Genomic DNA, 17723 nt, shown 5'->3' with positions numbered 1-17723 from the left:
GGTAAATCTGGGTGCGTATTTACCCTGCCACCCAGCTCGTCGGACAGAGTCCGCGGGTCCTTGCGGAGGAAAAGGAAGCTCAGCCGGACGCAGGAGCAAGATGCAAAGATCCAAGTTTATTGCGCAACAGGTTCAAGATGAAATTGAACCCCGAGAATGGGGCGACATAAACTTTTAAAAGTTCCCTCCAAGTCCCAGAATACAGTGCAAAATACATCACAGTTACATCATGAATACATTACACACGTCATGAATATCTCAGAGAGAGATGGGGTTACACTAATTAACATTTGAGATAAGGGAGGGGGAATATGCAGAGCGAGGGAGGTACACAAATATACATTTCCTGAGCACCGGTGGCGGTAGGACAATAGGTTGGTGATATGCATCGTCTGCCACCTGGCACTGCCCGGAGGAAGGGCTGGGCAGAACGATCTGACCGGATTAAGGAGTTCCTGTGTACGTGACTTGTCGTCTCGGGGATTATGGAGTCTGGGTAGCATCATGGAGTCCAGGGGAAACTGAGCCGAATGACACCAAGAACAAGAAAATCGGAGTTGTGGTTGATTTTATATGATTTTCGAAAGGTTCCGATGGCTTCCAGCCTGTCCCGTAGCGTAAATCAAAAGCGGAAATAGAATGTATCCATTCTAGTAAAAATGGATACATTGTAACAGGGTTTTGACAGTTTTACGAGGTCAAGAGTTTCGGTTCCATTGTTCTCGCAGCAGGGGGCTGTCAGCAGCTCGTCAGGAGGTTAAATGAGGCGTGCAAGAGCTCCCTGAGCTCGCCTCTGCAGGATGAATTCATGGCTGTGATTGGCCAAAACGCAGGCATAGGAATAGACGGGGATGCAGGGACACCCGGTCTATTCATTCTAAGTATAGAGCGCAAGCAGGTATAGGGATAGGGGAATATATTTACAAGTGAGCTTATTTCGCTCGTGAAAGGAAGAAGAAAAGGGGTTTACGGGAGAAGTGTGGTGCTTGTGCAACGGTGAGGGGACCAAGGGTGGGTGTACTGTGGGTACCCTCGAGGTCATCGCCTCTGTTGTTCAAAGGAAAGGGAGCGGGAGAGGTACCCCCCCCCCCTTCCCGGTCCGTATCAGTCCCCCATTCGGAGATAGATTTGCATTAAAGTTCTGAAGGAACTTGCAAATCCTTTCTCCGCACCACAGAAGCGTTAGATTTCAGTGATCTCGTATTCCCCTTCCCCCAGATGCCTCATCTGTACGTAGTCTGGGAAGGTAGGGGTGTGTTGGGAACGGGAATAGGCTCGAAGAGAGAATGAGTTAGAGGAAGTAGAGTGGCGGAGGAGGGAACAGCAAGGGTTAATGCAGTGCACAGTACAACATAAGATAGAGACACAAAAAATAGCGGTCAAGATGAGGAGCAGCACGACTTTCAGTAACTGTCGGAGCCATCCTAGCTTGGGTAACCATCCCCACAAGTCCAGATCGGATAGCCCCTCATGTTGGATATTGTGTAGCCTCCCTGCTAACTCGTGAATGTTATTTAAATGTCCGGTTATATTTAAAGTCTGGTCAGTCACATATGTACAGCACTCTGTACCTATTAAGGCACAGGTTCCTCCTTGACTGGACAAGAGGAAGTCGGTCGCAATCCTCGTCTGTAAGCTCAACTGTCTTACCTCGGATAGTTCAGACATGAGGGAATCTGTGATCTGTGTCGCTTCCTGCATAAATTTCAGGAGGATGTCGGTGAGTCGGAGAATATCTACATGGTTTGAACCAGCACCGTAGGCAGGGAAGAGTGCTCGGCCCACGGTCTCTCCATTCGCGGCGACGTCTGACAGGTCTGACAGTCCCTTTTGCTCCCTTTTGTTCCGTTGTCTGCCAGGGGGTAGGTGTGGGATTATTCTAATCCCGGGGACAATGTAGCCAATGAAGCAGGATCCAGACATGTGTGGGCTCACCCACGTATAAGCGCGGTGTCCACACACCCAGAATAGGCCGCTGAGGTAAGACTCCATTCTGCCTGAAGCAAAGGTTTGCAGCAGCATGGTGTCTGTGGGTTGTGGTTTCCAGTCCAAGGGGTGTCCGATGGCAGTGGCCCAGGCAGTGGTAAGGTTAGGAAAAGTCTGGGAATCTCTTGTGTTGGAGATAGTGACCAGCCCAGTTGGTAGGATTTCAAGAGTGTTGGTACATGTACTGGATCCGATGAAGGTTCCTTCCCCTGAGAAACTGCGGCAAAGGGGTCCCTTCGTAGGGCCAGTGAGATAGAGGTATTGGTGTGTCAAGTTGAGCGCGGTTAAGTTCCAGGAAGTAACGTTTCCGGAACGGAACTGTTCTAGGGTGACCGGAACTGGAACTAGTGGAAGACTTTGTTGGAGATGGCTGGGCGCGTGAGCGCAAATCCAGCAGTCTGGGTAGGGTGCCTCCTTGGCCACCTGGCTGAGAAGTTTAATGTAGGAGTTTTGTTCCCAGGATGACAGGAGGTCTTCTCCCGGGAGTGCAGAGTCGGTGCCGAAGTGTCGGGGTGCCGTACCGACCGGGTGGAGGGGGTCGGTGGTGTTCAGCAGTCGCCTATCCCTGGCGATACCGCCGCATCTCAGGGGTCCGACGTGGTCCCATGAGGGGGAGCGCGAGGGGTGTATAGGATGGTGCCACCCCTCGAGATATTCAGCCCCTTTCCACTCATGAGCGACCCCTAAGTCCCATAAGCAGCAGAACCGTCGAAGGCAGAGTCCTTGGAGTTGGGGTTTCGGGGTTTTTGGGGTGGAGCGGAGGCACTGGAACCCGAAAATCAAGTTTCCAGAGGGGTGGTTCGAGTCCGTATAAGCATGAGTGGTCCCTCCTAACTCAACTTCGGTCCAGTTTGGGGTTCGTAAGACTTCTCCCTTCTCGTAAAGAAGATAAGTCCCATTTCTGCAGATCAGTCGATAAGAGGAGTGGTCCAGAGTGAGAGCCGCCGAGCCGATACGGCGTAAATCCTTGTTTCGGATGAAAAGTTCCCAATATTCGTTGTCGGCGAGTTGGGGTACTAGGGAATGGCGTAGTAAGGTCCGGGACTCAGGAAGGCAGAAGTCGAAGTCCCCCATTCGATCGGGGTTAGACTTGCCCGTCTCGACCTCATGGTAGTCCAGGAAGTGATAGTCCGTATGCAGTCCTGTGCAGTGGTCCGATGAGGTGGACGGGATCCAGGGTAGGGCGGCGAGAAGAAAGGCGATGTGGGCAAAGGCCATAGCTTGGAGGCGCGCGGGGAGAGTACAAATTGTGTCAGGTGGTGCGGAATTATTGTCAGGGGAAGCTGTCGATGGAGCTGTCAGATGGAGCTGTCAGATGAACTGTCAAAGCGAGAAGCTGTCAATGGAGCTGTCAAATGGAGCTGTCAGATGGAGCTGTCAGAGCGAGAAGCTGTCAATGGAGCTGTCAAATGGAGCTGTCAGATGGAGCTGTCAGAGCGAGAAGCTGTCAATGGAGCTGTCAAATGGAGCTGTCAGATGGAGCTGTCAGAGCGAGAAGCTGTCAATGGAGCTGTCAAATGGAGCTGTCAGATGGAGCTGTCAGAGCGAGAAGCTGTCAATGGAGCTGTCAAATGGAGCTGTCAGAGCGTTTGAAACGCAGCTTGATGTTGTTGGTATCTGGGATGATTTCAGACGTCCAGTTGGATGTCGAGGCGTCTAGTCCGGTCTGTTGAGCCCGACTTTGGCCCCGATCCGCCGGTCCGGTCTGTTGAGCCCGACTTTGGCCCCGATCCGCCGGTCCGGTCTGTTGAGCCCGATCTTGGCCCCGATCTGCTGGTCCGGTCTGTTGAGCCCGATCTCGGCCCCGATCTGCTGGTCCGGTCTGTTGAGCCCGATCTCGGCCCCGATCTGCTGTAGTTTCCTCCTCGACGTCGTCGATGTAGGAGGTCGGTGGGCAAGGTGGAGGTTCGAAGGTGTAATCCTCGCCGAGGTTGTCGTGGGTGTCTTGGGGAGGTGGTGACGACTTACACCTCGTGTGATGTATCCATGCGGCCTTTTCTCCCACCTTTACGGCAGTTGGTGAAGTCAGGAGTACTTGATAGGGGCCTTCCCAGGCTGGTTGTAGAGGTAGTTTCGGATATACCTTGACCAGGACCCAGTCCGCTGGATGAAAGGAGTGGGCTTGGACGTCGATGGGGAGGTTCTGTCCCTCGACGGCAGCGTAGTGGTGGAGGCGCTTCAGCTGTGTCTGGAGCTGAATAACATAGTTAGTGAGTTCTGTTTCCCCCACCTCAAGTTCTGAGAGGGGATATAGAGTATTATATACGGGAGGGGGCCTCCCAAACAGGAGTTCGAACGGTGATAGTTTTAGTGGTCCAGTTGGGGCACTCCGGACGTTGTGTAGAACTAGTGGGAGTGCATTCACCCACTTCAGTCCTGTAACTCTGCAGAGCTTTCCCAGTTGTATTTTTATCTCCTGATTCATTCGTTCTACTTGGCCAGAGGATTGCGGGTGGTAAGGGGTATGTAAGTCCCATTTTATCTGGAGGGCTCTGGCAATTAGTTGTACTATTTCAGCGGTGAAGTGGGTTCCCCTGTCACTGTCCAAGCGCCGGGGTACCCCGTACCGGGGTATAATGTCCTGGAGGAGTGCCCTGGCAACTACTGAGGCTGTGGCCTTTCGGCAAGGGAACCCTTCCACCCATGAGGAGAATTGGTCTATTATGATCAAAGCATGTCTGTAGCCCTGGCACTGTGGTAAATCTATGAAATCCAATTGTAAGCTCTCAAAGGGGACAAAGGCCCATGGTCTGGCTCCTGGAGGTCGTTTGGGTTCTCGCTTTGGGTTGAAGGCATTGCAGGTAACACAATTCTTGGAGGCTGCAGTGGCTGCCGCAGCTAGCCCGGGAGCAAACCAGGATCTTTTAACGTGTTCAATTAATCTGTCTTTTCCCCAGTGAGTCTGTTGGTGGAGGACCCTCACCAATTTTGGAGTCCAGGATTTTGGAAGGACGGTTCTGCCATCGGGGAGGGTCCAGACTCCGGCTTGGTTAACTGCGCCTAGGGACTCCCACATAGTTTTCTCCTCGTCTGAGGCCATGTGGTACATTTGTGAGGGGTCTATGTTGAGGGGGAGTTGTAGGGCTTGGAATTCTGACTCGTCTTGCGGGGGGCGGAGGGCAGCGGTCTGGGCCGCCTTGTCGGCTCGTCTATTTCCTTTAGAGACGGGGTCTCTTCCTTTTGTGTGCGCTTTACAGTGGACTACTGCTATTGCGGTGGGTAAATGGATTGCTGTCAGTAGTCTCTCGACCAGTGCGGCGTGAGAAATTTGTGAGCCGGCAGCAGTCAAGAAGCCCCTTTGGAGCCAAATTTGACCAGTTGTATGTACGAGTCCGAAACAGTATTTGCTATCCGTGTAAATGGTTGCTCTCTTACCTTCACTAATTTCACAGGCGCGTATGAGGGCAATTAGTTCCGCGGCCTGGGCACTATATTGGGGATTTATTGGGTTTGATTCTAAGACTTCGAAATCGGAGGCTACTGCATATCCAGTTTTCCTTTCTCCATCAATAACCTTCGAGCTACCGTCCGTGTAGAGTATGATGTCGGGGTTTTCTAGGGGGAGGTGGTCTAGGTCCTCTCGGGGCTTCTCTGCCTGGCGGACTATCGTAGCGCAATCGTGATGTGGGGTGCCGTCTTCAGGGAGGGGGAGTAGGGTTGCTGGGTTGAGGGAGTTTACTCGTTTAATGGTGACATTTGACGGGGTCAGTAGGAGAGCTTCGTATCTGTTGAGGCGGGAGTTTGAGAAGTGATGGCAGCCTTTTAAGGTCAGAAGAGTGGAGACGGAGTGGGGGACATGAATAGTGATTTCATGTCCTAGGACCGTCTCTTGGGCTTTCTCAAGAAGGATCGCGGCGGCCGCAATGGCTCTCAGACAGCCTACTGCCCCCTTTGCGGTGTTATCTAGTTGGAGGCTATAATAGGCTACTGGCCGCTCAGTGTCACGGAAAGGTTGGGTCAGGACTCCTGAAGCTACCCCCATTTGTTCATGGATGAACAGGTTGAAAGGGATCCTGTAGTCCGGCAAGCCTAGGGCGGGAGCGGACCGCAATTCCCGTTTTACACGTTCAAAGGCTTTGTAAGCTTCTTCCTCCCAGACCAAGGTGTCTGGGTGGTCTTGGCGGGTCATGGCCGTCAGGGGTTTGGTTATTTCACTATAACCCGCGATCCAGGCTCTGCAGAAGCCAGCCATTCCTAGGAATCCCCGCAGTTGTCGTTTAGTTTTAGGGAGGGGGATCCTTGTGACTGCTTCTATCCTATCTGTGGCCAAACTTCGGGTACCTATCCCTAGGATGTGTCCGAGGTACTTTACTTCCTGTTTGCAGTATTGGAGTTTTTTTGGTGACACCTTGTGTCCCTTTCGCGCTAGTTCAGCAAGGAGGTATTTAGTGTCCTTTTTACATGCTTCCTCACTGGTGGAGCAGAGAAGAAGATCGTCTACGTAGAGAAGGAGGGCGGAGCCAGCCGGAAGGTGGATGTCTTGTAAATCTTGGTGTAATATGGCCGAAAAAATTGCGGGCGATTCTACGTATCCCTGGGGCAACCTTGTCCAGGTTAATTGACTGGGTCCCCAGGTGAAGGCGAAGAGGAATTGGCTGGCTGGGTCCAAGGGTATACTAAAGAAGGCGGAGCATAGATCCGCGGCAGTGTACCATTTAGTGTCAGCCGGTATGGCATTCAGGAGGGAGTTTGGATTGCCCACCACTGGGTGGCGGGGTATTACAAACTGATTCACCAGCCTTAGATCTTGGACAAAGCGGTATCGGACTGGGGCTCCTTCTGCAGATGGTTTTTTTACGGGAAGTACTGGAGTGTTGCATGGGGATGCGCAAGGGATCAGGATCCCCTTTTCGAGGAAGTCCTCTATCATAGGGGTTAATCCTTCGATGGCTTCCTTGGGTAAAGGATATTGTTTTGTACATGGAAAGGGTAAATCGGCCCTATAAGTGATTTTTACTGGGACTGCTGATAGTAAGAGGCCAACGGAAGTCGACTCGGTGCCCCATAGGGAGGGGGGTAAATCAGTCTCAAGTTCAGGTGGGAGTTCCGGGAATTGTCTGCCTGTCTTCGCTTCCTCTATTATTCCCTGAAATGCGGGGATGGAATCCTCCGGCATATATAAATAGATACCCTCCTTGGAGCATTTGATTGTTGCGTTTAATTTGCATAGAAGGTCTCTTCCGAGAAGGTTTACGGGGCTGGTGGTTAAGAGGAAGGTGTGTTCGGCTAGTAAGGGTCCAAGCGTAACTTTAGTTGGGCGTGAAAGTGGGCACGTGCGGGGAATCCCATCGAGACCCATAACTTTTCTGGTTTCTGAGCCCGGTTCCAGGTGGCTATCGGTCAGAGTTGAGTATGTGGCCCCAGTGTCCAGTAGACATTGGTATGGATGGCCGTCTATGTCTATGGTGCAAAATGGGTCTTCAGCAGATAACGTTAGAACTGGGCAGATAGTCTGAGGTTGGTCGGGATCCCCCTCTAATTGTCAGTATGCCTCTTGGTCGTCAGGTGGTGGCTGGTTAGGGGGGTGAAGGGGTGGTGCCGTGGCATTTGTCCAAGGGTGGGTCGGTGGATTCATTGTAGGCATTTGGGTTCTTGGCCCTGGCATGGGCCCGTGGGTTTGACCAGAGGCGTTTGCAGGTACTTGTGGGTTGTAAGGGGCAGAGGTTGTTCGAGGGGTATTGGTGGGGGGTGGTTGGTTTCCGTATCCGTGGGTCGTGTTGGAGTGCATGCCATAAGACATATTATTGTTGAGGTAAGGGCAAAATCTTTTTATGTGGCCCTCTTCCTGGCAGTAGTAGCAACCGCCGGCGGCAGGTCCCCATGGCCTGTGGGGATTTAGGGGTCCTCCTCCCCGGGCCCCCTTTCCTCTGCTAAAACCTCTTCCCCTGTGGAAGTTTGGTTCCATGCTGAGAGCCAAGATCTGATCGACTTCGGGCTTGGGGTCTTTCTTTTTTCGTTCGTCTCGAGAATTATAGACCGACTTAGCAATGGAGAGGATTTCACTAATACTTTTTCCATCGTATCCTATCTGTAAGTTCAGGGCTTTCCTAATATCAGGGCAGGCTTGATCCTTAAAGAAGCCTTTCACTATGACCTCATGCTGGGGGTTTTCTGGATCGATTCCACCCCAGGTCTTGATGGCCGATACTAGCCTGGTGTAATAATCGGATGGGTGCTCATTTGCCCCTTGTAACACAGTTTGGACCTTCGTCCAATTGACGGTACGCTGTCCCGCAGCTTTAATGCCGTCTAAAATTGCCTTTTTAAACATGTTTAAACACCAGATTCCGTTGGTGGTATTATAGTCCCAAGACGGTTCGATACGCAGGCATTGGGCTGTGAGTGCTTCCAGCCTTTCTGGGCGCCCCGCCTGGTAGTTCGGGAGCTCGATTGCTTCTCCAGCTTTAGTTAAAATATCCGTCTTTTCCGCATCGTTGAAAAGGGCGTTTAGAAGGACGTGAACATCTGGCCAAGTTGGGTTATGTGTTGAAAAAATAGCGCTGACCTGGCGGTGGCATTTATCCGGGTCGTCTCTTAGGGATGGCATTTGATTAGACCAGGTTACCAAGTCTGCGGTATAGAACGGCTGGTGGGTGTATACCATTCGAGGGGGTCCATCCGGTTCTAGGGGAGGGATTGGTAGGGCCCTTAAGGGCATCTGGACAACTGCAGGGTCCGATGGTTTGGATGTCCCTGGGGCTTCTCTGGGTTTCTCTAGGGGGCTGGAGTTTTCCTGGGGGGTGTTCTTCTTTACTCTAGCCTGTTGTCGGGTAATTCTTTGGCTTGTGCCCCCCCGTGCCCCTTTCTCTTCCTCGCTCTCGGACTCCCCGCTCGAGGCGGACGGTGGAATCTCCCTATAGTAGAAGGGAATGAGCGCTCGCTCCGTTGAATCGTCTGCTGAGTGTCCTTCATACGGGGGGGGCAGGGGTTGTCTCCCTTGGTTTAGAATGGGGAGTTGGTAAGTCGTCGCTCCTTTTGGAGCCTGAAGCATTTTCCTGACCGTCTCAAAGGCGGCTAGATATTCTAACTGACGAGGTTTCTCCTCCATCAGGTACTTTCTTAGGTGTTGCAGGCGGTCCTCGTTAAAAGAGCCTCCCGGTGGCCAACGTAGTTCAGGTTTTGCGGAGGCCGTGCCTTCAGGCCAGATTTCTCTACAGAGGTCCTCTAGTTTCTGTCTAGATAGTAATTTGTGCCCGGGGATAGACTTCCAATATGAGATGACGAATTCAAGGGGGGAGTCGGGGTCTCTCTGGGATTCAGATGGCTTTCTGGAAGCCTTCTTCCCGGAGCGAGCCCGCTCGTGCTTGGAAGCTTGGGTACCCATTTAGTTTCACGCGTGTCTGGGTAAAGAGAAGGGGAGAGAGGGAGGGTCGTTATGGGTGCTGGGGTTTATCTGGGTCTGTTATTTCTGTTGCTTGGCAACTTCCTAACGGGGTTTACTTTAGAGAGCTCTATTCTACCTACCTTCCTTATCCTGTTTCTTCACTTTATCAATTTACCTGGGGTTTCCTTCCCACTCTGCCGTTTTCCCGCCCAATCCCTCCTGGGCTCCCCTCCTGGCAACCTCCTACCTATCGTACAATCTCAGGAAAAGGGGCCCTACTGGACGCCCGCTCCGTGCGGTGCCAGATCGGGTTGTCCCTGGATAGAGTTTTCCGGGTCGAAAATCCCCCTTGCTTTCGGAAGCGAACTCACGCACGATACACGTGTTACGTGGCTCGACCGGTGCGGCTGGGATTGGTGATAGAAAGCAAGACCGCTTCCCGCCCCCTTGCCGGGCGCTAAAGAAGTTCGGAAAAGAACTCCAACCCCTTGCTTTCAACTAGGATGTCCGTTGCGGAGAGTCGGCTGTCTTTCAAGTCGGCTCTCTCCGTCTTACCTTCGGACTCCCAATTGGTGCGGCTGGCTGGAGAGTTTAGAGAAAGGGATAGAGCTCAGAGCCCCCCTTTCGGGCTGAGCGGTGGTCCACGGTCTCTCTCACTAACCGGACCAAGAGAAAGGTAAGAAAGAGCGATAGAAGGAGGGCAGAGATTCAGTTGCCAGGAGATTTCCACCCCTCTCCCACCAGTGCACTGGATTTCCTATACTCACGCGTCTTCTACGTTGATCCGATCCCGGGATCGTTGAATAAGCCGGCTGGATCCCCTTTGCTCCCCGACTGAACTTCTGGGACTCCCGATTACCGCCCGGGAGATGGCCGGAGGTCCAAAAGGGTCTTCCCAGGCAAAGTGGCCCGGAGCCGGCTGAAGAGTTCGGGACCCCCGGTCAGCAGCCCGGGAGAACCGCTCGAGCCCCACGTTGGGCGCCAACTGTTACGGTAAATCTGGGTGCGTATTTACCCTGCCACCCAGCTCGTCGGACAGAGTCCGCGGGTCCTTGCGGAGGAAAAGGAAGCTCAGCCGGACGCAGGAGCAAGATGCAAAGATCCAAGTTTATTGCGCAACAGGTTCAAGATGAAATTGAACCCCGAGAATGGGGCGACATAAACTTTTAAAAGTTCCCTCCAAGTCCCAGAATACAGTGCAAAATACATCACAGTTACATCATGAATACATTACACACGTCATGAATATCTCAGAGAGAGATGGGGTTACACTAATTAACATTTGAGATAAGGGAGGGGGAATATGCAGAGCGAGGGAGGTACACAAATATACATTTCCTGAGCACCGGTGGCGGTAGGACAATAGGTTGGTGATATGCATCGTCTGCCACCTGGCACTGCCCGGAGGAAGGGCTGGGCAGAACGATCTGACCGGATTAAGGAGTTCCTGTGTACGTGACTTGTCGTCTCGGGGATTATGGAGTCTGGGTAGCATCATGGAGTCCAGGGGAAACTGAGCCGAATGACACCAAGAACAAGAAAATCGGAGTTGTGGTTGATTTTATATGATTTTCGAAAGGTTCCGATGGCTTCCAGCCTGTCCCGTAGCGTAAATCAAAAGCGGAAATAGAATGTATCCATTCTAGTAAAAATGGATACATTGTAACAGGGTTTTGACAGTTTTACGAGGTCAAGAGTTTCGGTTCCATTGTTCTCGCAGCAGGGGGCTGTCAGCAGCTCGTCAGGAGGTTAAATGAGGCGTGCAAGAGCTCCCTGAGCTCGCCTCTGCAGGATGAATTCATGGCTGTGATTGGCCAAAACGCAGGCATAGGAATAGACGGGGATGCAGGGACACCCGGTCTATTCATTCTAAGTATAGAGCGCAAGCAGGTATAGGGATAGGGGAATATATTTACAAGTGAGCTTATTTCGCTCGTGAAAGGAAGAAGAAAAGGGGTTTACGGGAGAAGTGTGGTGCTTGTGCAACGGTGAGGGGACCAAGGGTGGGTGTACTGTGGGTACCCTCGAGGTCATCGCCTCTGTTGTTCAAAGGAAAGGGAGCGGGAGAGGTACCCCCCCCCCCTTCCCGGTCCGTATCAAAATGAACTCCAGAAGTCATGAGACTCTGACTTAGCAATACCTTGAAGGCAGAGTTGTTCAATTTTCAGGGTTTCTTGGCTGGCTTAGGTTGATCAGCCAGCTTTGTGATTTGAAGATGAGGGTGGGATTTGGTAGGAAGGGCTCTTCACCCCAATTAGATACCTGTCCTGCATCAACCCTGGACTCTTCTCTCCCATCAGAGTAGTTCTGAAGACGACTGAGCATGGCCAGCTTTTTTTTTAATTCCAAACCAGCATGGGAAATAGCGGAGTCTTGCTTGTTGGCTGTATGGCTTTTGGAAAGGGGAAATATAGTGGGAATGACAGGTCTCAGTACTCTGACAAACCTGCACATTTATGTTCATTCATCCTCTATCTTGTCTCCAGGTGAGCAACTTGAAGAAGGTCCTGCAGAGTGTGGTTGAATACTCCCAGGATGTGAGTACCTTTTCTGGTTTGGCTTTGCTGGCATGGTGGTGATGTATTTCAGGGCATGGCCCAAGCCTCCAGTGTAAGTTAAGGGTCTCTGCTTGGGCAGTAGAGCGGCAGGTGAATGCCAAGGGACAAAACTCTGACAATCACTCAGCCTGGCTGTATTGAAGCCATCACTGAAAGACGGAGCTCATGGTTCCAATCTAACATTCTTTTTTCCCAGGACCCACCTATCTCTTTGATGGTAATTAGTTTTAGCTGGTTGTAATACTGAGTTTTAGATTGTTGTAGTCTGCCCAGGGACCTGCTGGTGAAGGGTGGGTAATAAATTGAATAATGATAATAAATAATAATAGAAATAGCCCTGCTCTAGAAAAGCTGGGTAAATGTTATTGGTTCTCTATGGATGTGGCTTTCTCTGTGTACAGAACTCCCAAGACACAGTTGACATCCAGTGGAGTGGAGTGGCAAGTGAGACTTAGACTGGGGAGATTTTGTTTCAAATCCCTGATTTACTCCAAAGCTTCCTGGGTGGTGACTTTGGGTCTACCTCTTAGCCTAATCTATCCACTCACAGGGATAAAACAGTGGGAAAACTATATATGCTACCCTGAGCTGTTTGGAGGAAGAATGGGATTGAAGTGTAGTAGTAGTAGTAGTAGTAGTAAATGCTCCTTAGCACAGGCAGTCTTGCTAACAAGTCCACTCAAGTTACTAGCCCATAACTTTTTAAAAAAATTATTCACCTTTCCTCACATGCCTGTGTAAGTCACTTATTGCCCACTGACAGAGGCTGTTGCAGTTTCAAAAGCTCCATTGTTTGGTCACTTGGAGGCTTGCCACAGACTAGTGCTGGACAAGTGGCAGATTTCAAACCTAAGATAAAAGATACTGAAAAGTAACCTGTCCTCTCCCAGGCAAATTGCTGTCACAGACACAGTGAGATAGGTGGAATAAGTAGGTGGCAGCAACAGTGAAAGGTCTGCTGGCTGTCAGAAGCTATATCCGCTGCTGTCTTCTCAGGTCCTGGGCCACCAAGTCCCGGAGCAGCTCCTGCCTGATGTAGCTCTGGTTGGAGAACTGTCTGACACAGCTGAGCTGGGCAAGCTACTGCAGCTGGTGCTGGGCTGTGCCATCAGCTGTGAGAGGAAGCAAGGTATATGTGTGCGAATGACAATTACGATGGGGGGATGTCACAGTGGAGCTTTATGGGCATCTGTGCCATGAGGATGACTCTGCAATGGCTGCTTTAAATACCTGCCATGTGTGGGTGGGGTCTAGGAAGCAGGTGCCCTATTTGTTGTGGCATTGCTGTCCTGCTTACAGGGACTTACAGTTTCCCTTCATTAGTCCTCTCTATTCAGGTGGCTCCTGCCTCATCCATATAACTTCTGGATCTCCTTAAGCTGGAGCTTCCAATCTTTCTCCTTGGGTTTTCTCCTCTTGGTTTTCTTCACCCCTGATACTAGTTGGGATATCAGCCTCTTAAATCAGTTTGAGACAGAAGGAGGGTGCAGTGAGAGACAGACAGACAGATCTGACATTCTGCCACACCCACAAAAATACTTCATTGAAATTTGGGCCCCACTCCTGGAGGCTGTACCAACCCTCATGGCTGCATGATTTGGGGCAGGGGAGGGAATCTGGCCAGAGGAGGAAGGAACTAGTTGGAGAGTAACTTGAGTGCCCAGCCTCATCTGTTTGCAGATCACATCCAGCAGATCATGACCCTGGAGGAATCTGTGCAGCATGTTGTTATGACAGCAATACAGGAGGTGAGTTCGACTGTGTCCTTCAGCCTAGTGTGAAGCCATTAGGCTCCGGAACTGGATGCTTGCTTTGTGTTGCTAATGATCTCCCTGGTCAGGAAGTGCCCCTCATTCTCAACCTACAATCTTGCGTCTTCCCAGGTAATGATGCTACTTTTGTGCTAGTCCCTGCCCCCGCCAAGTCCTGCCCACTCCCTGCTGCCAGGCCTGGTGCTCATTAGATGAAAGTTCCGAAAGATGTTCTAGTTAACCTATGCCTGCTTCCTGGAATACAGGGCTTAGAAAGTTCTGTGAGTCCCCTCTATGTGACCAGTTACCAAACCTCTTTGTCTTTTGCAGCTCTTAAACAAAGATTCATCGGACACGCTGAGCTCAGAGACTTATGGGAACTTTGACAGCCAGGTACTTGTGATATATATTAAGAGTGGGTGGGCGGCATGAGCCCTAATGGTGCAAATTCAATAGATGTAGGCTGAGCAGGAATGGAGAAAGAGGTCCTTTTTTTTTTTGGTGTGGCCAGATCAGGTAATTCAAAGGAAGAAGGCTAGGCTTGAGCTACTAGGAGTGGCTTGCCTTGTTCAGTGTCTGTAGTACTATATAGACTTTTATTGACTGACTGGCTGACTCCTTGTACCTTTCTGGTTTTCCCTTGTAGTCCAGGAAGTATTACTTTCTCAGTGATGACCTAGAGGAGACAGATGACATGCGCCAGCGCTGCCATGACCTAGAGCAGCAGGTGAGTGTCTCTTGGGAGCCAAGAAAATTGGAGGTGGAAACCAGCTCTGTTTGCTGTGGACTTAAAAGAATGTGCATCAGATGATGGAAGCCAGGAGACTATTCATAGGAACAATGGAAAAATACTGAGCACCATCAGGTCTCCAATGGGTTCTGCCCTTCCTCAGAAGTTATGGGGAGGTATATATCAGGGGTAGGGAACCTGTTGTCTCATAACGTTTGGTTGACTGCATTGTCTGTCACCTCTGAGCATTAGCCATGCTGGCTGGGGCTGATGACAGATAGGATTCCCAATAACATCTGGAGGGCCACAGGTTCCCCACCCCTGGTATATATTCTGTGCTGGAATTTTGCAGGAGCCCTGACATGCCGTTTTCTGAACTGCTATCTTGATTACCATCCTTTCTCTCCCCTTCCCTCCCTGCCTGCCTCTCCATATTGCACAGCTCTATGTGCACTGAGTTGGTGGTGTTTGGGGACCGGGCCTATTCTGGTCATTTGGATATTCTGTCTTTCCTTATATAAAGGCAAGGTGAGGTCCTGCCTTCCTTTCCTCCCTCATGCAGTCCAGTTTCTGGGGTGGGGTGGGAAGTGCAGTTCTTTGTGGATGGTGTGAGCTTGCTGGGCTGCATGGAGACAGCTGGGCTTGGCTGCAGTGTGGTGTGGTGTGCGAGTCCGTGTCCCTCCTCCTAATGCACAGCTGTCCTTTCCCTCATTGTTTTTGAGATTGCTGTGGACGAAGAACAAGATCAGCTTGGTAGTTTTGGGGCTGACCTTGGACTCAGTGGTCCTGGGCTTTATGCCTCTTTTTACCTGTTAAAGCCATATGAACAAGACTGGTGTCCAGCAGAGGGGCTAAATTTAAAGAGCAGACAGTGCAACTGTGGAGATTTTGGATATTTCAGGAAGGGTGGGTTGTGGGGGACCTGAGAAAGGATAGACTGATCTCGCTCCCTTTACAAAAACAAACCCTTTACTCCTCCAAGGTGCTAAAGTGCCCCTGGAGATGCAGCCCCCTTCAAGAAGGTGAGTGTCTTCCCTCTTCCCATGCTCTTGCCTATGATAACAGACCTGCTCACCCAGCAGTGGAGCCCCATGCCTGGTGGGACCAGCCTAACCTCCTTGCATGAGCATGTGCCATGTTGACAAGTTAACAACTGCTTGAGAGCTAATACAGCTACAAATCCACATTTCTGCATTCTAGGTTCTAAACTGCATATGAAGATTCTGGAATCACTTAGGTTTAGGGGATGTATATACAGGCTGAGGGGGTTTTTGTGGCCTCTTCATTTGGCAGCATTTAATCTTCGTAGCAATTCTGGATCCCTGCAGTAGGTCGGTAGGTGCCTGTAATGAAGTTTTCGCTTCCATTCAGGGAGCATAGGTCCTTGGCAAAAAGTCTGCCAGATTTGCAGAGAGAGGAAGTGAACTTGCTTGCTAGCAGTTCCTTTCAGTAGCTCACACATGCTTTAGTAGTGCCTGTGTGGATGATAATTCCTTCCCGCCAAATGAGCTGGTGCAAGAGGAGTCCTGATGAGGCTAATTTCAATGGCTGCTGTGCGTGTTGGGGCAGGAGGCCAGCTGTAGACATTCTTTTGCACATGCATGCAAATGTCTGTTAAACCTACTCTGTTACCCACTGTATGGTTCCATAGTTTTGCAAAATCTGGGGACAAGTCTGCTAGAGCAGCAAAAGGAACCAATTGCTTGTGGTTACATGTAGCAATTTGATAGAGAGTGGGAGAGCAGGGTTCTCTTCAGCCTGCTTAAAGCCAAGGGAAAGAAGTGAACAGCCAAGACTTAAGCAGCTATGCTTCCACTCTCCCCTTTTTCTAGGGCCCTAGTAGAATGAGGTTGAATGTCACAGGCTGGTTGGGCTTATGAAGGACCTGGTAGAATCCGCAAAGTTCTTAGCTGGACTTAGAGCTCCATTACTTGGCCGCCTCCTAGAAACTAGTCTTCCTCCTCCCTTCTCTCAGATCTCCATCCTGGTGGAAGAAAAGAATACTTTGTCTCTAGAGAACAAGAGTCTCCGGGAGCAGAAAAGCTCCCTTGAGTCAGATGCTGCTGGGCTCACTGGCAAGAAGTTGCTTCTGCTTCAAACCCAGATAGAGCAGCTGCAAGAGGAGAACTTCCGGTAAGGCAGATACTGGGGTGGGGAGGTTATATTGCCCTCAGGACAATGTGCCCAAAGGCAGTGGAGTCCAGAGAATAATTAGAAGAAAAGTCTAGCTAACTAGATGTATTTTGGCCAGGCTGGAAAGCAGCAGAGATGACTTCCGAGTGCGCTGTGAAGATCTCGAAAAGGAAGTGCTGGAACTTCAACACCGCAATGAGGAGCTGACCAGCCTGGCTGAGGAAGCCCAAGCACTGAAAGACGAGATGGATGTGCTGCGGTAAGTGTGCCTCAATGCCTCAGCTGCAAGAACTGTGAATATACCCTTTTATTTTTTTGGTTATGTGTTACGGCTTGTGAAGCAGCCCATGGTCCAGCCTGGGCCTGCTGTGTGTCAAAACTCCACATTTGTGAATCTTGGGCCTCAGGTGTGCTGTGTTGCCATATAGGCAAACCTCCCACTGCAGCAGCTGACTAATAGAGGTCTGCTTCTCTGCATATTTGGACACTCTTAGGTAGACAGTCCATTTTTGCACACATCCTTAAGTTTAACATGGTGATCTTTGCCACTGAAAAGGCAGAGCAACAGATTCCCAAACACCTGATGGAGAAGAGTTGACAGTCCCACCAGAGGGTTTGTGGGTGGCACATGCCTGTGCACTGGAGCCCTGATGAATGCTGTCTCTCTTCCAATGCTTGAAGTTCTGGAAAAGCAGAAGCAAATTAGTCCAGGAGTTTTGAGTGAATATGTGGAATGTGGCTTCTTACTTGGAATCCAATTAGTTCTGCTGAATAATCAAAATCTCTGCTATCTGGAATTTGGTGGAAGTGGGGCAGCTTGTGTGTAAATAATTTGGTTTAATTGAGAATGTTAGTAGCTCTAGGGGGATGGGTTTCTGTGCTGGAACAGCATTCATTGCAGTCTCTCACTATTACCAGTCTTCCTTTTCCTGTGTTTGTGAGTTTTGTACAAAGCATGCTGTTAGGTAACTTCACACAGATTTCTTTTTTTGCTATACATTAAAGCAAACTCAAGTTTTGTTGTAACTTGCCAATTTTTGGACTGTTTCACACAGAAATGTAGACATAGTGCTTCAGTTCTAGAATAGATGCACTGACCCATAACTTCATGTGATGTAAAAGAGTGTCAGCAAGCCTTGGGCTTTCATGCATCCTTTTCTACCACATCCCAGTGGCTAGAAGCAGAAGTGGGGAATCAAATGCTTTACTATTTGTTTGTTGTGTCCAAACCAACAAAGGAC

The 17723-nt window shown here is 50.4% G+C and overlaps 1 protein-coding gene across 1 annotated transcript in view; it reads left to right on the top strand.

Annotated features, from left to right (window-relative positions):
• The window catches only part of HOOK2 (hook microtubule tethering protein 2), a 33486-nt gene that overhangs the window by 5019 nt on the left and 10744 nt on the right, over window positions 1–17723 (top strand). The window contains exons 4-10 of the mRNA XM_080996573.1: window positions 11797–11847; window positions 12865–12997; window positions 13549–13616; window positions 13950–14012; window positions 14266–14346; window positions 16325–16482; window positions 16601–16741. Coding sequence (XP_080852699.1) covers window positions 11797–11847; window positions 12865–12997; window positions 13549–13616; window positions 13950–14012; window positions 14266–14346; window positions 16325–16482; window positions 16601–16741 — 695 coding nt within the window. The remainder of the gene's footprint in view (window positions 1–11796; window positions 11848–12864; window positions 12998–13548; window positions 13617–13949; window positions 14013–14265; window positions 14347–16324; window positions 16483–16600; window positions 16742–17723) is intronic.

Source organism: Podarcis pityusensis, assembly GCF_964106645.2.
Source record: "Podarcis pityusensis genome assembly, chromosome: 2".
Classification (NCBI taxonomy): domain Eukaryota; kingdom Metazoa; phylum Chordata; class Lepidosauria; order Squamata; family Lacertidae; genus Podarcis; species Podarcis pityusensis.
This window is presented reverse-complemented; position numbering and strand designations above follow the sequence as displayed.